The sequence below is a fragment of the Scyliorhinus torazame genome, chromosome 6 (genome assembly GCF_047496885.1).
Source record: "Scyliorhinus torazame isolate Kashiwa2021f chromosome 6, sScyTor2.1, whole genome shotgun sequence".
NCBI classification, from domain to species: Eukaryota; Metazoa; Chordata; class Chondrichthyes; order Carcharhiniformes; family Scyliorhinidae; genus Scyliorhinus; species Scyliorhinus torazame.
Window position 1 is genome coordinate 260,139,805 of NC_092712.1, and position 21,095 is coordinate 260,160,899.

The window sequence follows — 21,095 nt, forward strand, 5'->3', positions numbered from 1 at the left end:
CCTTCACGACCCGAAGCTCCTGCTCCTGAGTCTTTTGCTCCTCCTTTAGCCCTTCAATCGCCTGTAATATCGGGGCCAGCAGCTCCTTCTTCATCTCCTTTTTCAGTTCTTCCACACAGCGCCGCAGGAACTCTTGTTGGTCAGGGCCCCATACTAAGCGGCCACCTTCCGACGCCATCTTGCTTTGTGCTTGCCTTCCTTGCCGCTGCTCTAGAGGATCCTCCGCAATCCGGCCGCTTTCCTCTCCTTTTTCCATCCGTATCCAGGGGAGATTCCCTTCTGGTTTACTGCACAGTGTTTTTAGCCGTTGATAGGAGCCCCAACGGCAATTTTAAGAGCCCAAAAGTCCGTTCCACCGGGAGCTGCCGAAACGTGCGACTTAGCTGGTCATCGCCGCACCCGGAAGTCGAGTGACATTTAAGCACTAGTTAATTAATTTGAAATAAATACTTTAGATTGAGTTACAATTAACTATATGGCCCTGACGCTAGATTTTTACTGTAAAATCTAATGCTAAATACCAATCTCTGCCTTCAGGTTTAGTTACTCCACGATCTAGTTAATCAATTAGATTTGTTTGGCAATATTATTTTTTTTTCAAATTTAACAGATTCCCAACCAGCCAATCAGGTCACAGCTTTACTGTGATGTCACTTCAGTTTTTCCCCCCACACAATTTGAAAAGGTAATAAAGGAAGGAATTTAGGGAACAAAGTCTGCAATCCTTACCTGGACTGGTCCATATGTAACTCTTAATGTTCTCAAGGGAAGGGCAACAAATATCCGGTTACACCCACGTCCCGTGAACAAATGTTTAAAATGCAGCAATTTGTAGAGTCTACAGTTTCTGCTGTGTTTTTTCTCCCGACTGATTATAATACAAGTCGTACGAGCATTTACTCTTGTGCCATTTGTAACATTGCCTCCCCATCATCAGTTTGTTCACATGCCATCTGCCTGTTTCACAGAAAGCCCACACATTTTCAGGAATTTCTTAGACAAGATGAATAATTTGCAGTGGACACCACGATGATTGCTTCTATAGGGATGATGCCTCCTCGACAGTAAGGTGTGTTCATGTGATAAATTAATTTATGCATTGTGGCTGTAGAAAGACAATGGGCTGGATTCTCCGTTCCTGAGGCTAGGCGAACAGAGAATCTGCGGGAATTTTATGACAGGAAAATCAGCATGAATCCCTCACCGATTTGGTACCGGTGAGGGGCTAGCGCCAACGCCACGTGAAACGTCCGCGGAATGGGCTGAAAACGACCGGAAAACATAGTGCTGGCCAGGCTCGAACCCTAACCCACCAACCCCGACCCCAGAGCTAGGGTCAAATTCAACTTTGCAGAATGATGTGGAACAGTCATGTCAGAAATCAGGCAAACAATCAGAACATATATGCAGGATCCTTATCATAGCCAGTTCAAGACATGGCACTAGGAGTCAAAATTAACCACTCACCAGGCTGCAAAACATTTTAATGGATTGAAAACAAACAGATCTTTCCAATTTGGCTGTGGGAATCTTAAATCAGGGGCGAAATTCTCCTACCCGCCCCGCCACATTTCTGCGCCGACCGGCCGGCGGGAGTCTCCGTAACACCAGCCGGTCAATGGGGTTTCCCATTGTTGGGCAGCCCCACGCCGTCGGGAAACCCCCGGGCGCCGGCAGAACGGAGACTCCCGCCGGCGGAGAATGACGCCCCAGGATGCTTTTATCATAGAACCTTTACAGTGGAAAAGAGGACCATTTGGCCCATCAAGTCTGTACTGGCCCCCTAAAAGAGCATTTCCCCCTAGTCCCACTCCCCCTGCCTTGACTCCAAAACCTTGCATCTTCTTTCTTTTCAGGGAGAAATTCAATTCCCTTTTGAATACTGTAGCCATCTGGGATGGCCACTTCCCGATTACAAAATGGACACTCGCAAAGAATGCAGGGAAAATTGGACAATGCTAAGAAACAAGCAGGTGCAAGCTCTGTCTGTTGATTAGAACCTTAAACTCTCAGACAGGACAGAAACCACCAAACAATCTACATACTAATGAGCCATCTCCGGGGACAAAAGGGAAACATTTAGATACACAATGTTAAGGCAAACTCCCCGGTGCCAGAAGAAGCTAAGACAAAGCAGACTGACAGTCACCAGGACACGCCCAGCGATCAGGGAACCACCCCTCTATTGGAGGAAAATCGATACCGATGATTGGGAAAGACCCAATTAGTTGAGGCCAAGTTCAAGGCCCGCCCAAAAGCGCGCAAAGCCCTTTTTAGTATAAAAGGTATCCCCCAAGGGAGAATGCCCTCCTTTGGCTTTGGCTCTCACCGAAGAGAGAGACCTGCCTAGCAGCTGCACCAGGCCAAGTGAGTCCCAAGTCAACGCACGCTACGAGATTGACGCTCCTAGTTGCTACCCTGTAAACAGCACAACCCAGCAGCCTCAGAACCGAGCAACGGCCATTGTTCCTCTGACTGAGTGGGCACCCGAAGCTAAGTATAGGCTTTAGTAATAGTGATAGTTTAGTTTGTAGTTTATGCATGAGTAAATTTAGCTGTGTGTAAATAAATGAGCATTGCTTTTGAACTTACTAACTGGTGTATCGAGTCATTGATCAGTATTCGGTTCTGAACCTTGTGGCGGTGTTGAAAGATACCTGGCGACTCTTGAGCAAACGTGATTAAACAAAGCCAAATTAAGAGCCAACCAAAAGTTAGAACAATACCTCGATTGAACCAGCCTCCATCATCATCTCTGGAAGTTTGTTCCAGACTTCAACAACTCTCTGAGTGAAAGACATTCCTCACATTACTTCTACAACCTTTGTCCATTATTTTGAATCTGTGTCCTCTAGTTCTTGATGCACTCTTGAGGGGGAACAGTTTCTCACTATTCACTCTTTCCATACCCCTCAGGAACGAACACCTCTATCAAGTCTCCTCTCAGCTGCCTTTTCTCCAAGGAAAACAGCCCTAACTCTCCAATCTATCCTCATAGTTACAGTTGTTTAACACTGGAATCATTCCTGTGAATCTCCCCTGAACTCTCTCCAATGCCTTCTCATCCTTCCTCAAGTATGGTGCTCAGAGCTGCATCAATAAAATAAACACAAATGGATTGCTTTTGAAGGACTGCCTTCATTCATATTTAGCTACTTCCTTTCTTTTCCGAAGAGTGGCTACAATTAAATTAATATTGATGCTGGGAACAAAGCTACTGCTGAAAATAATAGGTACTTGCCATCACTGCCAGTTGCCAACTAAAGTACTGGCGGAAACAACTGTATAGGTGATACTGGATGCCTTAATGATTGAATTACAGCCTTCTGGTTTTATCAGTAGCAGCATCATATAGGATACATGGCATAGAAACAGGCCATCTGGTTCAATCAAGCCATGTCAGTGTCTATGCTTCACTCGAGTCTCCACTAAATCGAAGTCTACCATAATTACCATTTATTTCCTTCTCGCTCAAATATTTGCTTAGCTTCCCCTTACATGCATCTATACTACTCTCTTCAACCACTCCCTGTTGTAGCAATTTCCACATTCTTACCACTGGATAAAAGTTTTGAAAAGATCTAACCAAAGCAAAACACTTCCACAGCCACACTGGCACTTCAAAAGTCATTGATGCTCCAAAGACTGGATACCGCTCTTGGGATTGCATGTTAAAGGACCCCACAGAAAATGAATTTGTATTGTAGGATGCGACAGAACATGGACCATCATTTTATACCTACCCCCCTCCCCAGTGGGTTTTGAGGTGGAAAGAGGGCAGGGGGGGGGACGGATTCCCTCTGGTATCTCGCCCGCCCGGGTCGTGATTTTATGATCAGATGGGCAGGGCAATGGAGGGGAAACTTCACCAAGGAGGCTGTCATTGAGCAATGGCACCTTCTGAATAGACTCGGTTTGTTCTCACTGGAACGACAGAGGTTGAGGGGCGACCTAATAGAGGTCTACAAAATTATGAGGGGCATAGACAGAGTGGATAGTCAGAGGCATTTCCCCAGGGTAGAGGGGTCAATTAATAGGGGCATAGGTTTAAGGTGCGAGGGGCAAGGTTTAGAATAGATGTATGAGGCAAGTTTTTTTTTTTATATACAGAGGGTAGTGGGTGCCTGGAACTCGCTACCGGAGGAGGTGGTGGAAGCAGGGATGATAGTGACATTTAAGGGGCATCTTGACAAATACATGAATGGGATGGGAATAGAGGGATACGGACCCAGGAAGTGTAGAAGATTTTAGTTTAGTCGGGCAGCATGGTCAGCACGGGCTTGGAGGGCCGAAGGGCCTGTTCCTGGGCTGTACTTTTCTTTGTTCTGCAGCTGCCAAGTAGAGCCTCACATGAGGGCATGGATAGCATTGTTCATGTCTATCTGATAGGGTTATCATGGCTCTTAACCTTTACACAACAGGAGCCTTCCAGGCCAAAGCAGGTGACATCAGCAAAACTTCACAGTTTGCAGTACACTGCTCTATCCGAGGGGGTGTGGGGGTAGGGGTGCCGGGCGAGGGTCAACATTGCAAATTTCCAAGCATGAAAGGCATCATATGCTGCACCTGCATTTCCTTATGTGCTACAATTACCAGCCTGGCATCTTTACCAATTAAAAGGAATTCTACTTGCCTAACATACAGGAAAGTTTGCAACCGCAGGTAATGCATCATGGAGCTCTGTGCCAAGTTTCCAGGCACCAATCATGACTCTTTCATCCTGCCCAGCCTTCTGTGCCACTTCTATTCTATTAAGGCTGTCAACCAGGACACCAGGGTCCCAGGTTCGATTCCCGGCTGGGTCACCATCTGTGCGTAGTCTGCACGTTCCCCACATGTCTGCACGGGTTTCCTCCGGGTGCTCCAATTTCCTCCCATTAGTCCTGAATGACGTGCCGTTAGGTAATATGGACGTTCTGAATTCTCCCTGTGTACCCGAACAGGCACCGGAATCTGGCGACTAGGGGCTTTTCACAGTAACTTCATTACAATGTAAGCCTACTTGTGACAATAAAGATTACTATAAAGTTTATTATTATTATTATAAGTTACAGGCAAGCTACCAAGCAACAAGGGCTATCCCCTCTGGATGGGCAAGACCTCCATTGCTGAGAACCTGTTGGCTAGAGCTGGAGCCGTACTTCTCCTGCAAGAAAGGAGTGCACTTTTCCGCAAGATGTTTAATGGAGGTTGTGCATGTCATAGTAGAATAGCGGATATTCAATGCCTTGGGTGTGAGAAAGTGATGATTGCAACAGTGGAGACTGTATGGATGTAGAATTGGGATTACCTGTGCCTGTCTTTTGGATGCCATTGTCCTTAGAAGTCCAACATTCAACAACCTTGGAGTCTACCCTTTCCTATTTTGTGCCATTCTTCAATCTTTCCCAGGCCTGAGCCACCTCCCTTTTAAGAGGTGAAAATATCATTATGTAGTGCAAACCATCTTCAAGTGGTGCCAGCCACTCACAACATTAATCTCCTGCTGTTGCACCTAGCCATTCAACAGCACAGTTGGCACTGACTGCACACTGAAATCACCAAAGTTAGCAGGCAGCACAAAGTTGACGTGCTGCCTGCATTACAAATCAACAGGCATGGGGTTAATCTACCCATTGTCTGGGGCTATCAAATTTAGCCCCATGAGTCTAAGGAGATGGAGATGAGTGAAGTGTGGTGTAATAATTATAGATATTTAAGGAAGAATGAGGGCAGGGGAGCATTTTGGCTGAAAGTCTGAGACACGGTTAAGATAACAGTACCTCAACAGCTCTGGTGAGGTCACTGAACTTCTAGCGTTGCAGCCACCTCCTGGGATCTAAGTTCCTTTTATTGACCTGCTTTGTGATGTCTTCCCATTGCTGGAAAAAGTGCGGATTGAGGGTTTTCTATCCCTGGTAGGGAAGATGACTCCCCTTCTCCTCTTTGCCACAGCTTGAACAATAGTCTTCATGAAAATAAACAAGGGCCGTCTGCTGCCATTTGTGTCCCCGTTGACGACAATCACAATGGGCCTCCTCTTTCAGGAAGCTGCTATGTTTAAGTGGTGCCAGATAGAGATGATCTCCAAGCCACTAAACAGTTAGCTATGCAGTCCACGTAATTCATTGGCTGCATGCCAACTCATAATGAGCAGGCAGCATTGATATTATGTGCTGCCTGGGACAACATTAACATGTTCATACAGTATACACCCCCCCCCCACCTGCACGATGTTATTTTTGAATTAAAGGGAAGAGCTCCTATAATGGCTAACTAGGCAAGTGTAGTGCTCAGATGGACTTGGAAGAACCGGTGTTAAGGCAGCTGATGTAAACTAAGAAGAATCTAAGGTTCCCAGCTGTGAGCCTGAGCAAGAAAACTCAGTAACAGCATTCACCAAATATCCCATTCCTGATCTCTATCACTGGCAAGTAAATGGGTACAGGTGAGGACAGTATTCAGGTTTGCGTAGAAGGCAGCCTGTGGAACTTTAGTACGATAAAGAGGGGAGGAGAGAAAACTGGAAGAAAAGAAGCATTCAGAATGAAGGTTTTATATTGTAGTATTTCGTAGAATTTCTTTAGCATCAGATGCAATAACAGTTTGTCAGTCTGACTAATCAGCTCAAGTTCCGCTACTACCAAGTACCTAAACTAGACCGACACTTGGAAGGATGTGTATTGTAAATGGGATGCCAACATTGTTTGTTCAGGTGAACATAAGAAATCCATGACGTTACTCAAAGAAGATTTGAAAGTACTCCTAGTGTCCTGGTCAACATTCATCCCACAACCAAATCATTAAGGACAGCTAACAGGTCATTTATTTCATTTGATGTTTGCGGGACCTTGATGTGCACTAATTGACCACTGGACTTACCTAAATATAATAGACAAGACACTACACATCAAATTTTATTCATAGATTTCGGTTGTTCTGAGGAAGTGACAAGCACCATATAAATGCAAGGCTTTCTTCCTTATTAAACTCTGAACTGTGAGCAAAAAAGATGGAATTACAATATGAGAAACGGGTATGACTAGCGAAAGGTGAGGCAGCTGGAGACCAGTAAATAAGTGAATCATTTTGAGACTAAGTTCACGTGTATAACTGAAAGGGCAAAGAGATAAAAGTGGAAGAGGGCATAGGTCCAGCTTCGATAATTAATGCAACAGTAATAATAACAGCATTCTCTTTAACAATTGTTTGTTGAATTTGAAAAGGAAGCCTTTGTGTAAAATTTTTAAAATGTGAAGACTGTGCTTAAATTTCACAATATAGTAAATCTGGCAGAACTTTGAATTACTAATGGACTTCAGAAATTGATATTAATTACAGAACTAGTAATATATCAGTTTCTGGTGATGATGTCATTCAATGCCACTCACTTGAGACGGTTCCCTATCTGAGACTGTTCCTTGCACCCAGCAATAATCAGACCTTTTGCAAAGTCATAGAACACAGAACAATACAGCGCAGTACAGGCCCTTCGGCCCACGATGTTGCACCGAAACAAAAGCCATTTAACCTACACTATGCCATGATTTAAATTGCCAGCTCTGCCATCAATTTAGCATATTTTCCAACACAAACTTCAGCCAACACAGAGCACACTGGTACTTAATATGCATGGTGACCCGATACTATGTGCAGTATCAGGCTAAAGAGGCAGGATCATGCTGCAGATGCACCCGAGTGTCCTCGGGCTGGCATGGACAAGATGGGCCAAATGGCCTCCTTCTGTGCTGTAACGTTTCTATGATTCTACTCCATGAGTCTACGTACATAGGGTGCATTCAGCATTCTAATCACTTAATGTGACCTTTGGAGAACGGTATGTTTCAGTAAGAAGACAGAGGTTCTACTAAAGAAAACACAGCCACCTTTTATGAAGAACCATCTTTATATCTAGAGATGCCAAGGGCTGAAAATTCTAGCTGTGTGATTTTCACTGACTGGTGTATCGCTTTCCTGTTCAAGGGCACAACTGTGCCAAGGATTGATTTTTGTATTAAAACAGCATCTAGGGAAATGCATTTGCTTTTGGGAATTATTTTGTCCCTGGGTCAAAATTCTAGAGCTCACTACCTGTAAAGGGGAGGCAGTGGCATAGTGGTATTGTCACTGGACTAGTTGGCCAGAGACCTAGAGTAACGCTCCTGGGGACCTGCCACTGCAGATGGTGAAATTTGAATTCAATAATAATCTGGAATTAAAGGTCTAATGATGACCATGAAACTATTGTCGACTGCTGTTAAAACCCCATCTGGTTCACTAATGTCCTTTAGGGAAGGAAATCTGTCGTCTTACCTGGTCTGGCCTAAATGTGACTCTAGATCCACAGCAATGTGGTTGGCTCTTAACTGCCCCCTCAAGGGCAATTAGGGGTGGGCAATAAATGCTGGCACAGCCTGCGACGCCCACCTCCCATGAACAAGCAAACAAAAAAGGTCACCTTCACCACACAGAGAACAGTGATTCAAGGAGAAGGCTCACCACCACCTTTGCAAGGGCAACTAGGGATGGCCACTAAATGTTGACCTTTCCAGCTATAGCCACATCCTAAAAATGAATGCAAAAATAGATTCTTGTTCAGTTTTTAACTATGTAAACAACACCATGAGTGAGTCAACAGTTAACTTTAATTACTACTAGCCACAGATCCAGATGTCCTGTTTCCCACTAACTGAAGAGGATTTACAGTCTAGACAGCTGTTAGATCATGGCGACGAATGGAATAACACTAATCCTTAACTGCTACAAAACTGCATTCAGTCTTACATTTCTGTTAAAATGTAATTGCTTTTTATTTGAAATTTCAATCTCAAAGGGTTCAATATATTCTCCAGTTACTTGGATTTTTTGACCAACATTAGGTATTTTCTCCAGTACTGCAACCGTCAATTTTATTGCTGAAACAACTACAGTATTACCTCATCACTGTAGTGGTTTATATTTCTCAAGACTTGTGTCACCTATGTTGCTATATTAAGGCCCTTTATTCTATTGATGCAACTGCACACAAAACAATCAAAAGGCTTATGGAATGCCGACTTGATTACCTAGAGGAATCAATTACGAGTAGGAATTATGCTGACATACAAAGATCTCATGAGAACCACACCAAGGGTACCGTGAGCAGTTCTGGCACTGCACATTAGGAAGGATATATTCATCCTGGAAGGAATCCAGCTAGGTTTATAAAATTGAGTGAATGACCAGCTTTATAATCAGCCATCAGACTTTATGATTGATATATGAACTTCAGGGGTTAAAATACACTCAGGGATTACATAACCCAGGGGTTAAGGGGTGATCGGATCAAAGCTTTCAAGATATTAAGGGCAACATATAGGGTAGATGGAGAGTGTCTACGAATAGGAGGGGGCATAGACTAAAATTTTGATCCAGCATTTCAGGAGTGAAATTAGGACACATGGAAAAGATGGCAGAAGTTTATAAGCCTCTTCTGAAGTAGCAACTGATGTTAGATCATTTGTTAAAATTTAGAATTGAGATTGATAAGATTTTTGTTTACTGAAGATGTTAAGGATTTTGAAAGGCAATGTACAGTATATTGGCTAAAGTATGAAATCAGATTCCACAACTAATTAGTTATATGAACAGTTGACTGACCAGCTTTATTTTTATTTTTAAAAAATATGTTTATTCAAAGTTTTTCCAACAAAAATTTTCAACCAATTAAACCCCCCCCCTAACAGAAAAGAAAAAGAGAAAGATCAGAACAAAACATAAACGTATCAATCCAACATAATACAGAACTTGTACAATGGGTTTCTCCCGCACATATTAACTCTCCCATATGTTTATGATTTTCTTTTTTCAAGTGCCCCTAGGAAAACCCCATTCCCCGCCCACCCATATACCCCCCCCCCCCTCCCTGGGTTGCTGCTGACCGACCTCATTCTATCGCTCCGCAAGATAGTCTAGGAACGGTTGCCACCGCCTGAAGAACCCCTGCGCAGACCCTCTCAAGGCAAACTTTATCCTCTCCAGCTTGATGAACCCTGACATGTCATTTATCTAGGCTTCCACACTGGGGGGCTTCGCATCTTTCCATAATAGCAAGATCTGACCAGCTTTATAATTGGTCTTCAGAACTTATGACTGATATATGACCATCATTTGACTGTAGTTAGAAAAACTGTAACGTAAACAATTGCTGGAACAAAGTACAGATGCAGAGAAGACTTTGCACTCCCCCTAGAAAACTAAGTTTTCAGTTGCCCAATACTTCAATGTCTATCGAACGTTTCCCATAATGCTTTCTACAGTAAGGGAACATGGGTGAAGGTATAAACTGGGCTCTAATGTATTTACATTTCACCTTATTTCCCTCTCCATCGAAGACAATGGAGAGGAAAACAGGGTTTGGTGCATAGCTAATTTGATATCACCTGTATTACACCATCACCCAATGCTCCCCATCTCCTACTGCTTCCCTAGCTATCCATTCCACATTCACTGTGTGAAGTAGTTGCATTTAAAATACACATACTCTTTCTTCTAAATTGGAGCCCCCGGTTCGAGATTTTGTGACATTCACAAACTCTTCACTCTCTTGTCACTCAGACACCATAATTACCATTTTCAACACTGCCTGCAAAACCTGAGCACCATTGCTAGTGCATGGAGACCAGAATGCACATAGCACTGCAGTTATGACCATGTCAATATAATAAAAGCAAAATAATGCAGATGCTGGAAATCTGAAGAAAAAATAAGTGTCAGGCAAACAGCAGGCTGGCAGCATCAATGTAGATCAAAACAGGATTAATGTTTCCAGTCCAAAATCACTCTTCTTTGGAACTGGTTCTTCGATCCCAAGCTTTAATTTTAGCAAAGTCTCTTAAGTAGAATGTCTTCTGGAAATTCATTGTCTTTCAAAATCCTAAACACCTTTAGTAAACAAAAAAAACTACATTTGAGGGCATTTCCCTATGTCTTACTTTAAAAGTGACTTCCTCAAAAAGATTAATCAGCTTCATTAGACATGATGTGCTCTTTACAACAGGAGAAGCGTCAAACGGCCATTACCATCTTTTAAATTGAGAATGGTGGTTTTAACATTAATTTACTAATTAATTGACGCAATGTCAGTTAGAGGGGTGCAGTGCTCTGACTGTGAGATGTGGCAGGCCCGGGAGGCTTCCAGCGTCCCGGATGACTTCATCTGCAGAAAGTGCACCCAACTGGAGCTCCTCACAGACCGCATGGTTCGGTTGGAGCAGCAATTGGATGCACTTAGGAGCATGCAGGTGGCAGAAATCGTCATAGATAGCAGTTATATAAATGTGGTCACACCCAAGGTGCAGGCAGAGAAATGGGTGACCACCAGAAAGGGCAGGCAGTCAGTGCAGGAATCCCCTGTGGTTGTCCCCCTCTCGAACAGGTATACCCCTTTGGATACTGTCGGGGGGGATAGCCTATCAGGGGAAAACAGCAGCAGCCAGAGCAGTGGCACCACGGCTGGCTCTGATGTTCAGAAGGGAGGGTCAAAGCGCAGAAGAGCAATAGTAATAGGGGACTCTATAGTCAGGGGCACAGATAGGCGCTTCTGTGGACGTGAAAGAGACTCCAGGATGGTATGTTGCCTCCCTGGTGCCAGGGTCCAGGATGTCTCCGAACGGGTAGAGGGCATCCTGAAGGGGGAAGGCAAACAGGCAGAGGTCGTTGTACATATTGGTACTAACGACATAGGCAGGAAGGGGCATGAGGTCCTGCAGCAGGAGTTCAGGGAGCTAGGCAGAAAGTTAAAAGACAGGACCTCTAGGGTTGTAATCTCGGGATTACTCCCTGTGCCACGTGCCAGTGAGGCTAGAAATAGGAAGATAGAGCAGCTAAACACGTGGCTAAACAGCTGGTGTAGGAGGGAGGGTTTCTGTAATCTGGACCACTGGGAGCTCTTCCAGGGCAGGTGTGACCTATATAAGGACGGGTTGCATCTAAACTAGAGAGGCATAAATATCCTGGCCGCGAAGTTTGCTAGTGTCACACGGGAGGGTTTAAACTAGTATGGCAGGGGGGTAGGCACGGGAGCAATAGGTCAGAAGGTGAGAGCATTGAGGGAGAACTAGGGAATAGGGACAGTGTGGCTCTGAGGCAGAGCAGACAGGGAGAAGTTGCTGAACACAGTGGGTCTGGTGGCCTGAAGTGCATATGTTTTAATGCAAGAAGTATAATGGGTAAGGCAGATGAACTTAGAGCTTGGATTAGTACTTGGAACTATGATGTTGTTGCCATTACAGAGACCTGGTTGAGGGAAGGGCAGGATTGGCAGCTAAACATTCCAGGATTTAGATGTTTCAGGCGGGATGGAGGGGGATGTAAAAGGGGTGGCGGAGTTGCGCTACTGGTTAGGGAGGATATTACAGCTGTACTACAGGAGGACACCTCAGAGGGCAGTGAGGCTATCTGGGTAGAGATCAGGAATAAGAAGGGTGCAGTCACAATGTTGGGGGTTTACTACAGGCCTCCCAACAGCCAGCAGGAGGTAGAGGAGCAGATAGGTAGACAGATTTTGGAAAAGAGTAAAATCAACAGGGTTGTGGTGATGGGAGACTTCAACTTCCCCAATATTGACTAGGACTCACTTAGTGCCAGGGGCTTAGATGGGGCAGAGTTTGTAAGGAGCATCCAGGAGGGCTTCTTAAAACAATATGTAGACAGTCCAACTAGGGAAGGAGCGGTACTGGACCTGGTATTAGGGAATGAGCCCGGCCAGGTGGTAGAAGTTTCAGTAGGGGAACATTTCGGGAACAGTGACCACAATTCAGTAAGTTTTAAAGTGCTGGTGGACAAGGATAAGAGTGGTCCTAGAGTGAATGTGCTAAATTGGGGGAAGGCTAATTATAACAATATTAGGCGGGAACTGAAGAACCTAGATTAGGGGCGGATGTTTGAGGGCAAATCAACATCTGACATGTGGGAAGCTTTCAAGTGTCAGTTGAGAGGAATTCAGGACCGGCATGTTCCAGTGAGGAAGAAGGATAAATACAGCAATTTTCGGGAACCTTGGATAACAAGAGCTATTGTAGGCCTCGTCAAAATGAAAAAGGAGGCATTTATCAGGGCTAAAAGGCTGGGAACAGACAAAGCCTGTGTGGAATATAAGGAAAGTAAGAAGGAACTTAAGCAAGGAGTCAGGAGGGCTAGAAGGGGTCACGAAAAGTCATTGGCAAATAGGGTTAAGGAAAATCCCAAGGCTTTTTACACGTACATAAAAAGCAAGAGGGTAGCCAGGGAAAGGGTTGGCCCACTGAAGGATAGGCCAGGGAATCTATGTGTGGAGCCAGAGGAAATGGGCGAGGTACTAAATGAATACCTTGCATCAGTGTTCACCAAAGAGAAGGAATTGGTAGATGTTGAGTCTGGAGAAGGGTGTGTAGATAGCCTGGGTCACATTGAGATCCAAAAAAAAGAGGTGTTGGGCATCTTAAAAAATATTACGGTAGATAAGTCCCCAGGGCCTCATGGGATCTACCCCAGAATACTGAAGGAGGCTGGAGAGGAAATTGCTGAGGCCTTGACAGAAATCTTTGGATCCTCACGGTCTTCAGGTGATGTCCTGGAGGACTGGAGAATAGCCAATGTTGTTCCTCTGTTTAAGAAGGGTAGCAAGGATAATCCAGGGAACTACAGACCGGTAAGCCTTACTTCAGTGGTAGGGAAATTACGGGAGAGAATTCTTCGAGACAGCATCTACTCCCATTTGGAAGCAAATAGACGTATTAGTGAGAGGTTTTGTGAAGGGGAGGTCGTGTGTCACTAACTTGATAGAGTTTTTCGAGGAGGTCACAAAGATGATTGATACAGGTAGGGCAGTGGATGTCGTCTATATGGACTTCAGTAAGGCCTTTGACAAGGTCCCTCATGGTAGACGAGTACAAAAGGTGAAGTCACATGGGATCAGGGGTGAGCTGGCAAGGTGGATACAGAACTGGCTAGGTCATAGAAGGCAGAGAGTAGCAATGGAAGGATGCTTTTCTAATTGGAGGGCTGTGACCAGTGGTGTTCGGCAGGGATCAGTGCTGGGGCCTTTGCTGTTTGTAGTATATATATATAAATGATTTGGAGGAAAATGTAACTGGTCTGATTAGTAAGTTTGCAGACAACACAAAGGTTAGTGGAATTGCGGATAGCGATGAGGACTGTCAGAGGATACAGCAGGATTTAGATTGTTTGGAGACTTGGGCGGAGAGCTGGCAGATGGGAGTTTAATCCGGACAAACGTGAGGTAATGCATTTTGGAAGGTCAATGCAGGTAGGGAATATACAGTGAATGGTAGAACCCTCAAGAGTATTGAAAGTCAGAGAGATCTAGGAGTACAGGTCCACAGGTCACTGAAAGGGGCAACACAGGTGGAGAAGGTAGTCAAGAAGGCATATGGCATGCTTGCCTTCATTGGCCGGGGCATTGAGTATAAGAATTGGCAAGTCATGTTGCAGCTATATAGAACCCTAGTTAGGCCACACGTGGAGTATAGTGTTCAATTCTGGTCGCCACACTACCAGAAGGATGTGGAGGCTTTAGAGAGGGTGCAGAAGAGATTTACCAGAATGTTACCTGGTATGGAGGGCATTAGCTATGAGGACCGGTTGAATAAACTCGGTTTGTTCTCACTGGAACGACGGAGGTTGAGGGGCGACCTGATAGAGGTCTACAAAATGATGAGGGCATAGACAGAGTGGATAGTCAGAGGCTTTACCCCAGGGTAGAGGGGTCAATTACTAGGGGGCATAGGTTTAAGGTGAGAGGGGCAAGGTTTAGAGTAGATGTACGAGGCAAGTTTTTTTTTTTTTTACAGAGGATGGTGGGTGCCTGGAACTCGCTACCGGAGGAGGTGGTGGAAGCAGGGACGATAGTGACATTTAAGGGGCATCTTGACAAATACATGAATAGGATGGGAATAGAGGGATACGGACCCAGGAAGTGTAGAAGATTGTAGTTTAGTCGGGCAGCATGGTCGGCACGGGCTTGGAGGGCCGAAGGGCCTGTTCCTGTGCTGTACATTTCTTTGTTCTTTGTTCAGCGGGTCCATAATTTCCTGTTTATTTTTTCCTCGCACCTTTCTTTAATAATGGAGTTACGTTACCAAATTTTCAGGCTTAAAGCACAATTCCTGAGCCAATATAGCTTTGGAAGATTCCAGCTAAAGCATCTCCAATTTCTTTACTGACTTGTTTAAGACTCTAGAAACTATTAGATCCTGTGGATATGGCAGTCCTTTGAGCGCTATTACTTTTTGAGCTACTGTTTCCTTGCTTGCATTAATTACCATAGTTATAAGGCCATCATGCAAATTGCCATGTAAACACTTACAGGGTTAGTTACGTGATCGGTTAGAGGAAACAGTGAAACTGTTATAGGACCAACTGGAGGATCAGTTATAGAAATGGTTACATGACCAGTTGTAGGGTGAGGTTATAGAAATAATTATGTGATCAGTTGTCGGGTGGTTATAGAAATAATTGTATGATAAGTTATAGGGTGGTTATAGAATTAATGTTATGATCAGTTGTGAGGTGGTTCTACAAACAGCTTTAGGGCCAAAACACGGAACCAGTTATGTGGCCAATTATGGCATTCGTGAAAAATGTCTCAGCTCCGGCTACATGACCTGCGGAGTTTGAACACATCCCAAATGTTTTCTGACATATTTACCGCCACAGCAGCGACAGGAAGCGTATCCCGCCCCCCTCATCGAAAAGCCTGTGCGAAGTGCACTTTTAAAAATCATTTCTACCCCGATTGAGGATTTCTTGGGATTCTTTACGTCATTGCGACAACTGGAGGAAAGAAGCGACCGGGGTACTGTTGAGTTCCAGTTGAGGGGAGGGAGAAAAACGCCGCATTTTGCTGGCAACGCCGGGGTTCCCATGTGAACGAGCGCATTTGGGAGGCGGCAGCGACCTGTTCGTGATCGATAATCACTGCGGACTGCAGTCCTCACAACGCCGGGTTGCCCTGAAAACAAACCCGCACTCACCACGCAGCAAACTCTGCGGGGAGACGCGGGGTTGGGTTTCAGCAGTGAGGACACGAAGGGTTATTTTGTTTCAATTCTTTCACTTGACCTTCTGGCGAGTCCTCTCAGTCAGGTTGCCAAGCTAAAAGCAAACTTGCGGCATTTAACTCTCTCCTCCCGCCCCCGCCCACGAACGTTTTGCAAAGAAGGATTTTGCTTTTGGATGGTGCTGATTAGATTGGGGCTAAAATCGTCAAAGTGGACAAGTGTCCTTTTCCGAAAATATTTGTCAGCAATTCCTCTTGAGGTGTTTTTTTTTTTTCTCCCTCTCACCTCGGATCTGCTCTTCAAACTGCTCCTTTTGGGCCGGACCAGGACGTCCTTGAAGTCCAGTTTGAGATCGGCGTCGACCCGAGGCATGGTGATCCGCGCTCAACTCCCGGCCAGCGAAAAGCCCGCTGCCTGTCTGCGCGCTGCATTTATAGCCGTCCCGCCCCACTCCACTCACAGAGATCACTTCCCCAGCTGCTGCATAGCTCAAACCGCTTGGCCCGCTCTCCCTCCCTCCCACTGCAGAGGAAAACCTCTCCGTGCATCCTGGGACGCCGCAGTGCTACTGAGCAGCATTCCCATTTAAAGGAACATTCCCCACTGCTGATGCCTTTGCGTTATTTCAACAGAGTCGTCGACCGGGTGAATGGATGGCGCTGCATCCTGTCTCAGTTCGGTACTCAAACAAATCTGTATTTCGGGCTGAAATGGAGCTCGCCGGAGGGGGAGAGGGGGGAGGGGGAGGGGGAGAGGGAGAGGGAGAGGGAGAGGGGGAGAGGGGGAGGGGAGGGGAGGGGGAGAGGGGGAGGGGAGGGGAGGGGAGGGGGAGGGGGAGAGGGGAGGGGAGGGGGAGGGGAGGGGAGGGGGAGGGGGAGAGGGGAGGGGAGGGGGAGGGGAGGGGAGGGGAGGGGGAGGGGGAGAGGGGAGGGGGAGGGGGGCAGGGGCCAAGGGCCAAGAGCCAAGAGCAGTCCCAAGTCGCCAGTTTGCCCACTTTCATAAAATCACCATAAAATCCCTACAGTGCAGAAGGAGGCCATTCGGTCCATCGAGTCTGCACCGACCCCCCGAAAGAGCACCCTATGTTGGCCCCCACCCCACCCCTGTACCCTATGTTGGCCCCCACCCCACCCCACCCCTGTAATCCAGTAACCCCACCTAACCTTTTGTACACGAAGGGACGATTTAGCCTGGCCAATCCACCTAACCTGTACATCTTTGGACTGTGGGAGGAAACTCCGAAGCACCTGGAGGAAACCCACGCAGTCACGGGGAGAACGTACAAGCTCCACACAGGCAGTCACCCAAGGCTGGAATTGAACCTGGGTCACTGGCGCTGTGAGGCAGCAGTGCTAACCACTGCCACCCATAGGGTATGCTTTCCTGGCATTGGCTTGCTGTGTTCGTGCTTGCAGACCTGCCCCCGCATGCTCCCTCCCTATCTCCTGTTCAATATCAGAGTCATGGTCCATGGTATCAGAGCCATCTTTGTGCAATCTCTTCCAGCCCACACCTATCACTGATATAAAAGCAAATGACTGCGGATGCTGGAATCTGAAACAAAACCAGAGAATGCCAAAACGATCCTGGCAGGTCTCGACAGCAACTGTGGAGGGAGACCAGAGCTGGCGTTTTGAGTCTGGGCGACTTGTCCTATCACTGACTGTCTAGATCGTCCACCTGCTCCACTACCTCTCACAACAGTATAAAATCCATCACACTTCTCCCTCTCTTTAGCTCCGAAGAAGAGCCACACAGACTCGCAACATTCTCTGTCTCTCCACAGATGCTGCCAGACCTGCTGAGTTTATCCAGCATTTTCTATTTTTATTTCAGATCTCCAGCACGTGCTGTATATTATTTTCACTGTCAGAACCATGGTCCCAGGCAATATTGATATGAGATGGGGAGGCGGAATATCTTTACAGTTGCTGCGCAATTCTGATGATTTTTACATAGGGCACTATGATAATCTATGGCTCAGTAAGAGGCCCAGACCTTCCAGCCAAGATGGTCAGAGGCCTGACATACGAACCAGGGTACGGGTCAGGTCCTTGAGTACGCCGCACGCCATTGGGACATCCTCAGGACGTCACCTGAGACCCTTCCTTGATGCTCCACCCCCGATGAGCCAACCTCCTGACTGCGTCAATCGTGTGTCCTCCCAACTTTCATGAACCTGGCGTGGCGGCTGCGGACTGTGTCCACCGCCGCCACAGTCGGGGGGGGGAGCAGTTCTGCTGCCTGGGGGGACTGGTGGGGGGTGGTGAGGGGGGTTACAGGTGGGAAGTATTTGGCAGGCCAGGTCCGCGCGCAGCCGGCGCCATGTTGTATGGCGTGGCTGCTGCAGGTCGCCGTAGTGTGCATGAACATAGAACATTACAGCGCAGTACAGGCCCTTCGGCCCTCGATGTTGCGCCGACCTGTGAAACCACTCTAAAGCCCATCTACACTATTCCCTTATTGTCCATATGTCTATCCAATGACCATTTGAATGTCCTTAGTGTTGGCGAGTCCACTACTGTTGCAAGCAGGGCATTCCACGCCCTTACTACTCTCTGAGTAAAGAACCTACCTCTGACATCTGTCTTCTCTCTATCTCCCCTCAATTTAAAGGTATGTCCCCTTGTGCTAGACATCACCATCCGAGGAAAAAGGCTCTCACTGTCCACCCTATCCAATCCTCTGATCATCTTGTATGCCTCAATTAAGTCACCTCTTAACCTTCTCTCTAACGAAAACAGCCTCAAGTCCCTCAGCCTTTCCTCATAAGATCTTCCCTCCATACCAGGCAACATTCTGGTAAATCTCCTCTGCACCCTTTCCAATGCTTCCACATCCTTCCTATAATGCGGCGACCAGAATTGCACACAATACTCCAAATGCGGCCGCACCAGAGTGTTGTATAGCTGCAACATGACCTCATGGCTCCTAAACTCAATCCCTCTACCAATAAAAGCTAACACACCGTACACCTTCTTCACAACCCTCTCAACCTGGGTGTCAACTTTCAGGGATCTATGTACATGGACACCGAGATCTCTCTGCTCATCCACACTGCCAAGAATCTTACCATTAGCCCAGTACTCAGTCTTCCTGTTATTCCTTCCAAAATGAATCACCTCACACTTTTCTGCATTAAACTCCATTTGCCACCTCTCAGCCCAACGCTGCAGCTTATCTATGTCCCTCTGTAACTTGTAACATCTTTCCGCACTGTCCACAACTCCACCGACTTTAGTGTCATCTGCAAATTTACTCACCCATCCTTCTACGCCCTCCTCCAGGTCATTTATAAAAATGACAAACAGCAGTGGCCCCAAAACAGATCCTTGTGGTACACCACTAGTAACTGGACTCCAGTCTGAACATTTCCCATCAACTTCCAGCTAGCCAATTTCTGATCCAAACTGCTAAATCACCTTGAATCCCATGCCTCTGTATTTTCTGCAGTAGCCTACCATGGGGAACCTTATCAAACGCTTTACTGAAATCCATATACACCACATCAACTGCTTTACCCTCATCCACCTGTTTGGCCACCTTCTCAAAGAACTCTATAAGGTTTGTGAGGCACGACCTACCCTTCACAAAACCGTGTTGACTATCTCTAATCAAATTATTCCTTTCCAGATGATTATACATCCTATCTCTTATAAACCTTTCCAAGATTTTTCCCACAACAGAAGTAAGGCTCACTGGGCTATAGTTACCGGGGTTATCTCTACTCCCCTTCTTGAACAAGGGACAACATTTGCTATCCTCCAGTCTTCTGGCACTATTACTGTAGACAAAGATGACTTAAAGATCAAGGCCAAAGGCTCAGCAATCTCCTCCCTAGCTTCCCAGAGAATCCTAGGATAAATCCCATCCGGCCCAGGTGACTTATCTATTTTCACATTTTCCAGAATTGCTAACACCTCCTCCTTATGAACCTCAAGCCCTTCTAGTCTAGTAGCCTGAATCTCAGTATTCTCCTCGACATTCTGCGTCCGTATCGGCAGGCAAAGCAGGGGGCTTTATGCTGTGCGGCTGCTAGCCCCCCACCGCGCGGACCATCTCCGGGGCGGCGCCGACGTTTTGGTCGTAAGACCAGACGCATCCTCTGGACATAACCGCAGAAAAGGAGAATCCAGTTCCATTTGTCTCTTTTTCCAGCAATATTTAAGTTATGACTACTAAACAACGATTAATAAATAAGTATATACTTGTTACGCGAGGGACATATTAGGAAATTGGGTCCAGAAATGATATTGAAGATGTAACAGGCAATCTAAGGGCTGAACCAACAGAGGGAAGTACCTGCTACTGAGTCAGAGGGATACGTCCACAACTGGCAGAGTTGCATTGTCCCAGTGAGACCTAAACTCGTTAGTGGGAATACACAGGTTGCCCCAGATCCATTGTTCTTTGGGACACTCCTGTTTGAATTATAGAATTTACAGTGTTGAAGGAGGCCATTCAGCCCATCTAGTCTGCACCAGCCCTTGGAAAGGGTACCCTTATTAAGCCCACAGCTCCACCTATCCCATAATGCAGTAACCCTAACCTTTTTTGGACACTAAGCGCAATTTAACATGGCCAATCCACCTAACCTGCACCTAATCTTTTTGGACACTAAGGGCAATTTAACATGGCCAATCCACCTAACCTGCAACTAATCTTTGGCCTGTGGGAGGAAATCGGAGCACCCGGAGGAAACCCACGCAGACACGGGGAGAACGTGCAGAATCCGCACAGACAGTGACCCAAGCCGCGAATCGAACCTGGGAGCGTGGGGCTGTGAAGCAACTGTGCAAATCACTGTGCTACCGTGCCGCCCATTGACCAGTTATTAGCCCATTACAGAGTCTGAAAGCCTCTTTGTTCGTCAATGGGAGATTAGTTGCATATCAATAGCATGGTTCTGTTCCTTTGTACAAACAGGAGTGGGAAATAAAACAGCCAAGATAACGCTGATGGGTTCAAGCCTGGAAACCCCAGCAGAGAATCTTTACAAAGAACAAAGAAAAATATAGCACAGGAACAGGCCCTTCAGCCCTCTAAGCCTGGGCCGACCATGCTGCCTGTCTAACC

At 46.3% G+C, this 21,095-nt stretch overlaps 1 protein-coding gene across 1 annotated transcript in view; it reads right to left on the reverse strand.

The window, feature by feature from the left end:
- The window catches only part of gmpr (guanosine monophosphate reductase), a 177,831-nt gene extending 161,333 nt beyond the window's left edge, over window positions 1–16,498 (reverse strand). The window contains exon 1 of the mRNA XM_072509613.1: window positions 16,305–16,498. Within this exon, the coding sequence (XP_072365714.1) occupies window positions 16,305–16,391 (87 nt within the window). The 5' untranslated portion in view covers window positions 16,392–16,498. The remainder of the gene's footprint in view (window positions 1–16,304) is intronic.
- Window positions 16,499–21,095: the final 4,597 nt, after the last annotated feature.